Genomic DNA, 14,743 nt, shown 5'->3' with positions numbered 1-14,743 from the left:
GAACACAAACTAATAATACTGCCCAGCTGTCTGAAAATGAGCTCCACACTGCCATGAAGGGCCCTGATGAGGAGTTCTTCTTCCTCAGTCATTCATACAGAACAGCGAACAATACTGCCTTACACATACAACTGTCATCATAATGTGTATACTAATATATTATTTGGTGACTATTTTGTCCCCGTACATATTACAGAGCAATAAAAAAAAGCTGAATTTTAAATGCATCGCGTGGACATCTGTAACTGTGATCAAGAGCCAGACCAGAGGAGAAAATGGTAAAGGATGAAAAAATACAAAAACCAAAGTTACATAAACATGAAGACCTGTTGGTCTGCTCATTTTATTTATTTACCTGTGAAGGGAATGTACAATACAAATAGCTTCAGTACTGTCATGGTAATGATGAGTACTGCCCAGGTCTGTCCAGGCTGATAAAGCACATTATAACCAAAAATGATTAAATTACAGAACAGCCCGATTACATTTTCATGGGCAAAAAACACAAACAAAAAATTACCTCAGCATTCGGTTATTACAGTTTCTGGAGGTCCTGTTCTAACTACGTAATTTCACTGTGCAATGAAAGGTCTTGAGCATCAGTTTGTTAGCAGGCAAACACTCGGCCGCATGGCTGAGATGCAGCGACTGGGGTTTGAGTCCCATCCAGGGCCCTTTGCTGCATGTCCTCTCTGTCCACTGTACCACTACCCAATAAAAAGGGCAAGAACACCCCCACCAGAAAGGAAAGGTTCTGCAGACAGTAAACATCAAGTCCTGTTTCAAACGAGTTTGTGCCATCATCTATGATGATTAAGGTTTAAGCAATTGTAAGGCAGTTTGACAGATGAGTCATCTGAGAGAAAACAATCAGAAACTGAATTGTCATGCATGTCAGCATATTCCCACAAAGTGCACTAATAAACTTGTCAGTTACTCACCAGGTTTGCTTCCCATCAACTTTTTTCACTTCCCTAAATTGAGCACTGAAAGATCACTTTTAATAAACTGTAGGAGCTCTTCTGCTCATAATCTGGACTTCTTGGATGGATCAGTACAGTGAAAACTAGTAGCAAAACTAACTGAATGTTGCCTGGATATGACAGGTTATGGCAAGTATTCCAATTATATTCCAAGTATTCCAACTTTATAGAACTGAACAAACTAATTGTCCAGTGATCATCTCCATATTAGGCTGCCTGGGCCGTGGTACGGAGACACATGCATACACTCAGTGCATGGGTTTACGAATGAACACGTTAACAGGCAGTTAATTTCCCAGCGGTGATCATCTCCAGGGTCAAGCACAGGCAGCCAGAGATCTATGGCTAGTGACGAGGGACACAATAAATCCAACCTATAAAATGTGGGCCAGCCTCATTAGTCACAGCTTTCATTATGGCACGGCAATATGTGTCAGTGTGCTAATGTGCCATCCTTCCACCGTTTCACTGGAACTATATATGTACGTGTATATGTTTAAAGCGTGTGTGTCTCATTAATATCTGTTCAGGCCCCGAGGAATAGCTTTTCCCACTGAAACTGGGCGTTTAACAGAGTCTTAGCTGCTCTGTCATGTTTCTGTCAAAGCTTACTGCCGTTTGTTCACACAACACTTACACACTGGTTGAGGGTGAGAAGAGGCTTGGCCATATTCATTTCAGGGTTGATTTCCTAAGAGACAAGAAAGTGATACTGAGACAAAGTAATGACAAAGTGTCACCATCTATTCAGCGATATGCTTTCTTATCAGAGTTCGATGCAGTACATATTCATTACCAAACAGGACTGGACAGAAGCAGACTGCAGTGTTTCCACAGTGGAACAGTGAGCCAGACCACAGCAGCACTGCAGTGTAGTGTGCAGCAGAGGTGGATGGTGATGGGGACAATGACTGTACGCTTTCAGCAATGACACTCGGTTCTGGAACTTTACAGGGGCGGCATCATGTTTGTATTAGTAAGGTGGGAGGCTTGTAGCTATGCTTAAATCCAGCACATATACTGTCATCACTGACACAGATACAGTTTACAGTCGACTACAAATAGCTGTTGTGCTGAGCGTATTATGTTCATGGTATAATTAGTATTTTAAATTGTGAATGGTAGAGTTTTATTAGCAGTTTTTCAATGAACTGAAACATGAAAGTAAAAGAAACATAAAGTGGAGCCTGCACTGTGTGTCTGGTTATGCATTCTTGCCTTTGTGTGTTCTTGTGGTGAACTTGTGGGTTATGTGTATGCATCATGTTGAACTTTTGCCACATGGGTGTTTAAACAGAAAGTGCCCAAGAGGAAGGCAGCATGCAAGAGGACGAATCTCACATCGAACAGATTTTATTTATGGTTTATTTCTCTTACATACTGGCTTATAAAATGTAACTTTGAAGGCAACCCTCGTGTTTGAGTTTACATCCGTCGAGTCTGTAATTTCGTGTTTCCTAAACAGCACATGTGAGATTGTGCTTTGCTAGTCTTTCTGTTTTGTCAACCCTGTAGCAACCATCCAACCTGCAGTCACAAAATATTACAGCTATTGTCTAAACCAGGGGTACGCAAATATGAAATATTTAAGTTAATTTACTGACTGAACACTTATGAGATGAAATAATTAAATAATTGTGGCTGTTATGGATTCTAGTTACTTACTAGGAATTTTGTCATGACTCTTATATTGAGTGATGTGTAAATTTTAGCTGCGTATTGAGTGTAACTGTGCGTACTTGTTCTATTTGAGGATGGAACAGCTTTGTTCAAAGACTCATGGGACTGTGAATGTTTAATTTCAAATGATTGATTTAATCACATTGAGGGGATGGGACTGGAGAACCAGTTCCAGCAGTGCGCTCTACAGCATCCATATGGACATGACTATTTTTATTGCACAAAAAGACGAGAGCGCCATGGTAACAACTGCATTATGTTGCTAACACAACTTTGGCTCTTTGCAAGCAGCTGCACAGACAACATGCTAACGTTAAGCTAGCCAAGAACCCAGAGTGATGATCTGCTGATGATCTGCTGGGATGAGTGACCCCAGTCCAGCAGCCAGACCCAGGACTTCAGCAGGTAACTGATGAGTAGTCAGGCTGGAGTCCTCGTTTCTACCTGCTGTTTTGTTGGAAGTAGCTCCAACATGTACAAACATTTGACCACACAACGTGCAGTTAATTTGGCTGTAATGTCTTTACTATGTTGTGGTTGCTCCTAAATTGGAGCCAATGAGAGAATTGATAGGTTTTGTGTTTAGACTTTGATCTGTGTGGATTTGCTAAGTGGTTTCCAACATTTTTCTGGTCAAGAACAGTGTTTGAACAGGCCAACATCTCCTGTTGTGATCAGTGACACTAATTTAATCATTTTTGTTCAGACTATACATGCACAAACCTAAATACAACCACATGAAATGCAACAAACTTGTGATCTCTGCTTTGTTTGCTTCTTTTACTTTCTAACTTGCACTGTTAGAAAGCCAGTTGTATGCCATATTAATCCAGTGTTAAGAAGAAGTAACAGTTCACCTGTTATTTTTATGAAAAGCTGAAAACACCCAGGATTTCAAAGTTTCCAAAAGTTGAATTAGTCACTCAAGTTAGATTTATATAAAAGTCATAAATAAATAAATATTTCTTTCCAGAATTTAATATCAATGTAATATCAAGGCCACATTTACTTATAGTCTGCTCTTATGTTTACTGCAGGTATACTGAACAGGTCGGCTCTAGCACTGAGGGTGACACAAGTGTGAGAGCGAGGTGCTCTATTGGGGTGATATGGCACTATGAGGTAAGATAAGATGGGACCTGATCTTTTGAGACTTTGTATATATGTAAAAGAAACATACACACTGTGGACATTCAGTGACGGCTTAGTTACAACAAGAAGTTACATGTTTTCCACTCTGCAGGTTTGCTACACCTCAAATGTAATCAATAGGACGTTCAGACTATGATAATGTTTTTGTGTGAATATTGGGTTAAAAGATGCAGCAGGGCAACCCACCACAAAATGTTGTTGTTATTAAAGATGCTCAAAAAGTGGAACAGAAACTTTATTGGTATCTGGGTTTTGCATAGAGGAGTGGTGGTTCAATAGCACCACTAACAAAGTTTCAGTAGCCACAGAGCTACTGTGCCTTGGATATCAGATGCTTCTCAATGATTTGAGTTGTCAGAAGAGAAAATGAACTGGCTGCTGTTTCTATGTTAGTTTATTGGTGACCATTATCTGAGCAGATTTTCTCTTCCATCAGTTTTTGTTATTGTGGCAGCATTCAGTAAACATGGGCCTAGGTGTGTTGAATAATATTAGGAAGTATCAGGACAGTAAGATTCCAGCCCAGACAAATTCATCCTGTTCTAGGCTGTTTGAGACAAGGCATGTCTCTGTATAACAGCAGACTCCAGCTCTGGAGCTTTCTTCTTTTATCCACTGGTATGGGTTCTCTCTTTTCCTTCTTTTCTGTTTTGGACTGATATCAGAGCATTTCCACTCGCTTTCATGTTTCACTCTGCAGGCGATGAAAGCTGTCAGTCTAGAGTGCAAAAGGCTAACAGTCATGGAGTTTTAAAAGCTTTACAAGAAGAATTATGGATTTAAGAGTGGTGACTCTCAGGGAAAAAAAGGAGGGTAATGAACTTCCACCTCGGAAAAAATGGATGAGTGTGTGTCCTGGTGGGCAGTGGTGTAATGGTTAGAAAGGCTGTAGAAGTGTCTTTGGGCAGGACAGGTAAAAACATGCTGCTCATTGTAAGATTGAATTTCAGTGTGAGAGCTATGCTTGGACATTGTTGCTGGGTTTATCCAGACTAGTCTGAAAAGAGACAAAGAACATTTTTAAGATGTAAACATTGCATAAATCTTCCAATCACGGTGCAGTTTTCTGTGCTGTGCTACTTAGTCTCACAATCAAAATGTTGTGATTATTTTATAAACTATACAGTTAATAAAATAAGAAATGAATAAAAGAACATTAAATTTAAAATAGTAAGATGAGATATTGAACACTGAGACATTTTAAAAAAATGTATTAATTTATTTATTGGCTAAAAACAGTTTCAACATTATAAACAGGACCAACAAAAGACTAAAAAAACTTGTGTAATACAGACAGGATATCTTACTACTAATTATATTTCTTAGCAAGAGGCTGAAGTAAAGATGGGGAGTTCATGACCCTATAATAAGCTGGCCGGGCAAAGGGCTTATCAATTAAACAATATTTACGATATAAATATTTTCTTGAACAGAGGCTGGGTAGTGTGATCACCGGACTTTCAGATAGTACTGCGCTAAAAACAGACATCATTCTGGAATTAAAATCACTGTGTGGGCTCAGCAACACTGATGAAAACTCACAGTCAGTGGACACAGTTTACTGCAACACACAAAGAAAGAAACCTTTATACAAAAAGATCAAGCAACACTTCCACTTTCTCTGGGCTCATTTAAGGGGAATTGAAGCGAGGTAAGCAACTAACCTTTGGCCTGACCATTTAAAATCTAAAAACAAATCTTTCTGGAATCTGTGAGGGTTCCATTAATACTGTTGTAATCTTTACAGGTTTCAGAACATCTGCTGCTTCTAAAGCTCCGTCTTTTTAAGTAAGAAGAAAGGAAGGCCTCCCTTGTTTTATTATTCAGTAAAGAATGGAAACATGTTTAGCTTTCAAAACTAAATAGACAAAGCAATATAGAGTCCAGCTACAGTTGGTCTCCTCACTTTCCAGACTCTTGCAGTGTTGTTAAACAAAGAATAATGCATCAGAATGGAATCTTTCCCAACCACGAGCGTCATGAGCCCTGTGCCGCAGGCCGTATCACCGGACCTGTGGCCATATGTTCTGGACACGCGGGTAAAGAGAGGGCCTGAGCTGTCAGCTGGTCACCACCTGGTGGTGAGTTGGATCAGGCAGCGGGGGAGGATGATGGACAGACCTGGCGCACCTAAACGTATTGTGAGGGTGCGCTGGGAACGCCTGGCAGAGGCCCCGGTCCATGAGATCTTCAACTCCCACCTTGCAGAGCTTCAACAGCATTCAGAGGGAGACTGGGGACATTGAGTCTGACTGGACCATGTTCAGCATCTCCATTACTGAAGTCACTGTACTGAGCTGCGACCGCAAGGTGGTGCCTGTCGTGGTGGTGACCCCCGAACCAAATGGTGGACACCAGAGGTGAAGAAGGAGTCCAATCAGGCTTGGTTAGCATGTGGGACTTTGGAGTTAGCTGACAGGTACCGGCAGGCCAAGCACACGTGCTAAATCTTCAGGAAGCTTTTATCTGAACACAAAGTTGATGTGATACTGTTGTGTGTGCGTGTGTGTGTGTGTGTGTGTGTGTGTGTGTGTGTGTGTGTGTGTGTGTGTGTGTGTGTGTGTGTGAATCTTATCTGAAATAATAATGAGAAATAAATGAAATAATATTAATAAAACCCAGAGTTGTCATGTCTGGCTGGCAGTGTTGTCTTTCCAATACTTGACCCAATCAAAATGTGAGACGGGGGACGAGAGATGAAAATGCTGTGCTGTCCATCATAAAATGTCTCATCTGGTCACTACATTAAAATACATGAAACGTTACTACTGCCTTGATAGGAACACAAATTTCAGTAAAATCTGCTTAATGTTAACATCGATTGACATTGTAGTTCCGTGAAAAACAAAAACAAAAAATCAATTCCTGATTTGGAAAACATTTTTAACAGTCCATCGGACAGTTGTCGGCTGATCACCGATTGTTGGAATTACCAAAACCATCTTCTTCTAACAGCATCTTGAAAACTCATGGGAGTGTGATATGGTAAACATCTCGAGTTAGCACAGTATGTCACCGCTCACTTTTGACATCACCATATCACAGTTATTGTAACCTACCACCTACCCAGCAGGGAAAATCCCTGTACTGTCCCTCGAATACTCTCTGTATATGAATATGTGCCTGTGGTTGTCAGTGTCTGCTGCTTGATTAGACTGGAAGATATACTCATATGGATAAAACATAACATTATGACCTGTGTGGCCTACTGTACAAAACATATGTGGTCTCTCAGTGACTTTGACAACTGCTTTTATTTATGAGATTTGAGCTTGTGGACCGTATATAATTTTCTGATGATATCATACTGTCATTATCTTCCTGTTAGATAACCTATAGACTTTACCACTCAGCTTATATCACTGTCACAAGTTTAATATGCAAGAATATACAGTAATTTCCTTGTCTGTTTAACTGTCACAGTCATCAATACAAAGCCCACACTGGATACAGTTTGCTTTTGTAGCCCACATATTTTCTCTGTGTGGGAGTTGGGTGTGTGCATGCAAATATATGGCTGTTTAAAGTGTGTGAGTGGGGTGGAGAGAGACGATGAGTGTGCAGCTGTGAGAACGATAATATGGTTGGAATTGAAAACCTGACAGAGACAGTGGCTGGGACATATACATTGCTGACTTTGAATAACCATATATGGAGAACTGAAACGCTTATTAAGGATTTTCGATGGCCTATATCTGAAGTCATATTAGACAACAGGCAAAAGCCAGCCAGTATGACAAAACCTATCAGCAGGCTGGACAGTATATTCATTTATAACTCCCAGTGTAATTGGTGCCAGCAGCAGTTGAAAAATATGAAAACTGTAGTAGCAGCAACAGTGATGATGACGGGGGCATTGAGTGAAACAGCATTAGTAGGTCAAGTAAGTCAGGTGAGATAATTAATTATCACTGACTCCATCGGTTTATACTTTTAAAACATAGCCCTACTGCACCACTGTGTTTCTGTGTGTGTGTTTGTGTGTGAATAAAGCATAGAGGCCTTGCGGTGCCCTCTAACTCTGACACTCTGACACTTTTATTCTTATTTAGAAAACAGAGATTCTTTTTCTCCCTCATTAGCTTCTCTGTATCAATTCCCTGGTTAAATTCCCTCTCCTAACATACATGAGAGTTGTTGTTTTGACTACCTGTTGGAATGATATCATAGTGGTTTTAAGCATTATTGTGAGTGTACATCACTGTTTATCCAATATTAGCAGTGAGATATGGATCAATGATCTGGTAAGCTAGTCATCAGCCTCTTTGTTGGTTTCCACTGTTAGTTCCAGCAGGGTCAGTTCAAGGTTTCTTTGAGATGATCACAGAATATTTTCAAGCGTCTGACAGCCTGAGGTCACTACCAGGCCTATATTTGGATCACACCAAGACAGTAGTGACTGTGCAATGTATCTGTACAATGCAACACACACAGTGGAAAGTTTATTCCACTAAAGGTGCCCGATATTTTCTGCGTTCTGTCTGTCAACTTTCTCCACCCACGAAGGGACTTTACAAGATCAGAACAGGTCTGTGAATTCTGTGTGCGTGTGTGTGCGAGAGAGAGGAAGAGCGAGAGAAGGCACACTTCCTAAAGAGGCCACAGGAGGGCATGCAATTTTCACGAGTACTAATAAACACACTTTGTGTCGTCCCAGTTGTGTAAACTAAATTTTGTCCCAATTGCTATTTTCATTGAAAAATGGCGCTATGCTGATAAAAATGCGAGAGTATGTATGTGTACCACTGTAAACTTGTGGGTCCGTGTGTGCGGTTATTTCACAAAACCTATAAGCGCTGCCTCTATAAATATTGGCTTCCTTTTCCTAAGTTCTATAAATATCTTTAAATTACTATAGTTAACTCCTCGGTGAACTAAATCGAGTCTTTCCTAGAGCATAGTCAAATGAGAGCGTCAGAAATTTCCGTGCCCATGCAGCCCGTCTACCAAAGAAGTAAATTCCACCCCTCTGTCCGTCTCATTTGTTTGTGGTTATGCCTCTCAGTGTCTTTCTCCCTCTTTCACTCTCATAATGCTCAGCTCGGTAAAACTCGTCACTTTCCGATGATCGTTTTCCGGAATCTAACCCAAATATGGAACATGGAGGGTGGGCCCGTTGGTGCCGGATTCAACCTTATATGGGTTTTGACGCTGAAACCGGAATTCCTCTTTTGATCGCAGAGCGCTATTAAACAGCAAATGCGCGAGAATAAACATGTAAACGATGATAAGACAGGTGCATTAGTGAGGGCTGCATGCGCTTTTTACTGTGCGCTCTTCCTGTGAGGTTTTGCGCAGGTTTGTTGCAATTTTGCAGCAGGTGGAAAAAGTCAGTCTTATCTATCCTGGAGCAGCGGGCTCTCCATTGACAAGAGATTCCCTTTGAAAGCGTCATGGAGCCTCTCGGCCAATCAGCTTCATTCTTCTTCTCCGACTACCCCTCCCACTTCCATATTTGGTTAATGACGTTTTGAAAAGGTTCCCCATATATACATACTAGTGTCAGGGCCCCCGTTCCCGTTACTTTACACCGTTTTAACTCGATCATCAGAGCATATGAAGCGCACCAGAACACGGAGCTCATCCTTTAACACACGCTGACTGACAGAGACATGCAGTGGTGACCCCCTGCGTGGCTGGGTTATATATCCCCTATTTGTGATAAGCTTTGAGGTAAAGAACAGAAAGAACAGGACAGAGAGCAAGGAGACGCGCTAACTTCTATCCTTCTACAATGACGGCTAAAACTCTGGAGAAAGTGCCGGTGAATCTCGGAGGGTTCGCGCATGCCGAGAGCGTGTACTCCATGGATGACATTGCTACCAGTTTGCCGACCTCTGTGGCGATCTTCCCCAACAACGACTTGGGAGCGCATTACGACCAGATTAATGTGGCAGCAGGTAAGAAAACAGTGTGTGTGTGTGTGTGAAACATTTTATATATCCAACATCCAAAAACAAAACAATAAAAAACTTTTTTTTTCAACATTTCGCAAATGACTGCAAGAAAGAATAACACATTTCTTTTAAATTATGGAGTGCTGTACTTAAGAAGTTTGGGGTGGTAGGAGCGCAGTCCGTGCGTAACGGAACACAGATGCACCTGCTTTCTGTCACTTAAAGCCCACTTTCCGGTCTAGTGTGAAGAGGTTAATGAATCATGCTTTCTGATTTGTTTCCCCCCGCAGATGGCTTGATGGGCGCAGACATGAGTGCAGAAAAACGCTCCCTAGACCTCTCTTCATATTCCAGCAGCTTCTCGCAGCCTGCAGCCCATCGCAACCAGACCTTCACCTACATGGGGAAGTTCTCCATCGACTCTCAATATCCAGGTAACTGGAACCCTGAGGGAGTGATCAACATCGTCTCGGGGATCTTCAACGTGGCCCAGCCACCTCCTCCTCCTCCTCCTCCCTGCTCTTCAGCGTCCTCCTCCCCGGCTTCTTCAGGATCTCCCAATCACTTCTCCAGTGGTAATTTGAGTTGCACCATGGCGGCTCAGAGCCAGGCAGAGCTGGAGCACCACCACCACTTGTACTCACCCCCGCCTCCTTACTCCACCTCCGGCTGTGGGGAGGTATACCAGGACCCCTCTGCATTTTTGTCCACCTCTACCTGCCCCATCGCCTCTTACCCTCCACCCTCCTACTCGTCACCCAAGCAGCCCGGAAGCTCAGACGCACCAGGGCTTTTCCCCATCATCCCCGACTATTCGGGCTTCTTCCAGCCGGCTTGCCAGCGGGACATGCACACGGCAGGCATCCAGGATCGGAAACCGTTTGGCTCTTGTCCTCTTGATACCTTCCGTGTCCCTCCACCTCTGACCCCCCTGAACACTATCAGGAACTTTACTCTGGGGGCTCCGGGTAGTGGTGCCTCCGAGGGAGGGGCGCCGCGGATCCCCTCTGCGTACAGCCCACAGAATCTGCCCCTGCGGCCAATCCTGCGACCCAGAAAGTACCCGAACAGACCCAGCAAGACACCAATCCACGAGCGGCCGTACCCCTGTCCAGCGGAGGGCTGCGACCGGCGCTTCTCGCGATCGGATGAACTGACCAGACACATCCGCATCCACACTGGACACAAGCCCTTCCAGTGTCGGATCTGCATGCGTAACTTCAGCCGCAGCGACCACCTCACCACTCACATCCGTACGCACACGGGAGAGAAGCCGTTCGCCTGCGACTTCTGCGGCCGCAAGTTTGCTCGGAGCGACGAGAGAAAGAGACATACAAAAATTCACCTGAGACAGAAAGAGAGGAAGTCCTCCACTGTCTCCTCTTCCTCCTCTTCCTCATCCAGCAGCTCCGGACTGGACCGGTTATCAGGCGGCATCAGCGCAGCCAACGGGATCTGTTCGTAGGTTTCCGTGGAAAGCTTTGCTGTCACCGAGGCAGTGTGACACACACTAAAACCTAAAAAAGAAGGGTACCATCAGAACAGTTCTTCAGCTATTGTGAACTGAAGACCGCGGTCCAATCACCAGGATGGGAATAAACAAGAACTTTTGTGCAGCGGTGCGCAGATACGCACATTCTCCCATTCCTGCCGCAGAACTGAGTGAAAGACTGACACGAATGCACTTTGACTGCACAGTCTATTGAAAATACAAATAAAAAAGCCAATACAATTCATACAAAATTAATAGATCATTTGTAATGTGAAGGGGACTTTATGAAATAAAATCTAGCCAACACTTAACTAAGAGCCCAGCTTTTGTGCGCGAATGTGAAATAACTGCAATAACGTTTCAAAGAAATTAAACAGTTTTAAGTTATTAAATTGACAATGAATTCATCTTAACATGTTTGTGGAACTCTTAATTTTCCCTTTAGTGCCTTGCTGTGTGTCTTTTTGTACACATACTGATTCAAGGACGCTTCTATCGCAATGTATATTTGTCCTTTCATATGTAAAGTTGGAAGACATTCTATTTTTGTACGCATTTTGTCTCGTGTAACTCCATTTGTTCAGCAGTTGTGGTTAATGTTTAAACCATGTTGGAGTGTAAATGTTTGACTCATAGCGACTTGACCATTTTGATTTGATTTTTTTTTTTTTGTTGTCGCTGTTGTTGTTGTGACGTGTGTTTTGAGACTTATTAAATGGATCAGAATGATAAACACAGCCGGTAGAGTCCGATTGGTTCATTGCTCTAATCTGCAGCACCCGAAAGCTGCTTTTATGAGACCTACCGGGTCACTGCGCTGAAAGTAGTGAACGGTATACTTTTTATTTGCATTCTAAAAAGATCTGTTGACGCTGGAAATTTTAACGGGTAAATCCCACGTTGCGTCACCAATGGCATCTCTGACTCAGACTTTTGCCCACTCAGTTTTTATTTAGGTGTCACATCAGGTTACAAACAGGCTATCATATGCAAATGATTTGTTTTACGCTCGCCGACAGCAGCAGAACAAGTCCGTGCTTTGACGCAGCGACGGTGGAATAAAGCATTTGCACAAACTTTAGAAGTTTAGACAAAACATGCGAAGCGCACAGCTATTCAACATCTACGTCTCACACCACTTTAAACGCGATGCGGTTCGTTACTTTAAAAATGAACTAGATCTAAGAGGAAAATATATGTTTATGAAACAACAAAGACGAACCATACTTCCACACAATTTATGAAATGAAATCATTTTACAAGAGCTGCAACAAAGACATTTGAATCCTAAAGTTTACTTCTCTGGGGTTATTTGTTAGTTGAATAGTTAAAGAACCATTTTTGGAATCACGGAGACATACGAATCAACTTCACGTCTATTGATCAGTGTGGAATTCCTATTCACAAGCATTTCTAGAAAAAACAGTAGTAATAATAATAATAATAATAATAATAAAAAGCTTTGGTAAGTAAATTGTGTTTAATTTGCTCCTTCAAACTGTTACTTTTACAAACTTTAATAAATATTTTTTTAAAATGCGTCTCCTATTTATCTTCAAATGTTTATTTTTCCGTGTGTGTGCCTGTTTTTTTTTTAAAAATTATTATCTGTTGTGAATCAGAAGCAAACGCCTCTCAGCAATGGGAAAACGGCGGTCACCTGTTTCCTTTCCATTTACCAAATGTCTGTATATGAATAAACACCCGGATGTGGTTCTTTTCACTTGTGGTGGAGACGAATTATTTATGGCTGTTTTACTTGAGGCTTTTTAGTGTGTATTACACATCATAAATAGTATGTAGCGATGTAGAGTACTAAATGCGTCACTGACTGAAAACAAAGCAGAATTTTGGTCGTATTAAGGAAAAACTGCTGTTTGCTGTGCCTTTGAGAAGTAGTGAGAGAAAACACAATTTTATTCTGGTTTCTCGTTCCTCTCAGATAGCATATAGACTAGATTTCTCTCTAAGTAAAGGGATTTCCTTGGCAATAAAGAATCTTCTATTAATGAAAATATACGACTTCATGAAAACCGTGAAATTCTTCTAAAGAGTCTTTTTAATGTTACACATGTTCAGATATTGGTTAAAATTTTGCACTGTTTTCTCAAAACTACAATTTTAAGACTATATTCACGAAATCATTTTGTACACACTCCATAAAAATACTGTTTACTAATGACAAAAATGCAACTATGTTCAACCCCTGCCTGCCTGCCTTGAAATTCCAGAAAAATGAGAAATTATGAAGTAAAAGCAGAAAAACAGACCACAGCTGCACACTGTCCTTTCTACCTGTTTCTGTGTAAAGCTGAACGTCAGTTAACCTGAGACTGGGTTGTCCAATTTGTCCTGCTTCTATGTTTTTCTTTCTTTGTTTTCAGTTTGAGACGATCGACTGGCAAAAAGTGATTTCGATATTTCTTAGTGTTCTATATTTGTTTTACATTTTCTTTTTTCCTTTTTCACTTTTTTAATAAATAGAGCGTAGTCAACAGGAATTGAGATAAAGACGGAATAAAGAAATGACCTGTTTTTGAAAGTGTCTCTTGTACCTGAGTCCGTTCTGGCCACTTAAACTATCCTGATAAAACTGTGATGTTAAATTTGTTGCCATTTCTGCTGCACTCTTCGTTAGATCTGTGTCGAAAAAGACATTTTTAATGACACATTTTACGCAGATAAATAAAGGATATAAAGTGACTTTACTAAAACCTGATTGCAGATTCTACTTTGACAGTAAAGTTGTATGCGAGAAAGTGATACGGACAAACACTTTCTGGCATACAGACATACGCACAGCCTTGCAAATAGTATGCTTTAGCTGTCTGTCTGTAGGGGGCAGTGTCAAAAATATGTGGAACAACCGGTTTTCGGGCTACTGTTTGTGCTATTCTTGGACCTGACTGAAAAGCATGTTTTTCATGCTTTTCTCTTTTGTGGTGAGCGTTTCTGTGCAAGCAGTCAACATTTAACTGTTGTTTATTTATCTGTTGCATGTCTGCATGCAAACACATCTGCATGGGTTGCATACCCACATTCCTTTGCTGTATGTAGCCAAATACTTACATGAATGAAAGCTAACAGTACTGTGATTATTTTTGAGATTCACTCTTAGAGGAGAAACCCAGAAGCCCTGAGCTAAAAACTGAAGTCTGCAAAAGCTGAGAGAGCCAAAAGTAATATTTCAAGTCTTGATTTCTTCTACTTAGAAATGTAAGGAAAAGAATAATTATGGGTTTATTTATATTAAATTCAGTTTGCTGTGTTACGCCTAGATTATGACATAATGTTAGCCAACATGAAATGCAGTTCTGCTTCTACATGGGTCAGTATAGTTGTGTGACCATTAGCCCCCAGTGACTTTTACAAATTCTTTAGGATGGTTATGGTTACATAACTTTAAGCCTTTTACGATCTTTTCCTGTCACATTTCTTATTGCTTCATGTTCATATCGTTTCAGCATGTTCTCTTATGCTGCAGGAATACTAGCCCTGTCTGCAAGGGAGCAGATTACCAGCAAAGCCCTGTATTCACA

At 41.4% G+C, this 14,743-nt stretch overlaps 1 protein-coding gene across 1 annotated transcript; it reads left to right on the top strand.

Annotated features, from left to right (window-relative positions):
• The first annotated feature begins 9,406 nt into the window (after nt 1-9,406).
• Nucleotides 9,407-11,280, top strand: egr2b (early growth response 2b). Its single transcript, XM_063482216.1, has 2 exons — nt 9,407-9,715; nt 10,003-11,280. The coding sequence occupies exons 1-2, from the start codon at nt 9,550-9,552 to the stop codon at nt 11,175-11,177; spliced, it is 1,341 nt and encodes a 446-aa protein (XP_063338286.1). The 5' UTR covers nt 9,407-9,549; the 3' UTR covers nt 11,178-11,280.
• The last annotated feature ends 3,463 nt before the right edge of the window (nt 11,281-14,743 follow it).

Source organism: Pelmatolapia mariae, linkage group LG8 (genome assembly GCF_036321145.2).
Source record: "Pelmatolapia mariae isolate MD_Pm_ZW linkage group LG8, Pm_UMD_F_2, whole genome shotgun sequence".
Classification (NCBI taxonomy): domain Eukaryota; kingdom Metazoa; phylum Chordata; class Actinopteri; order Cichliformes; family Cichlidae; genus Pelmatolapia; species Pelmatolapia mariae.
This window is presented reverse-complemented; position numbering and strand designations above follow the sequence as displayed.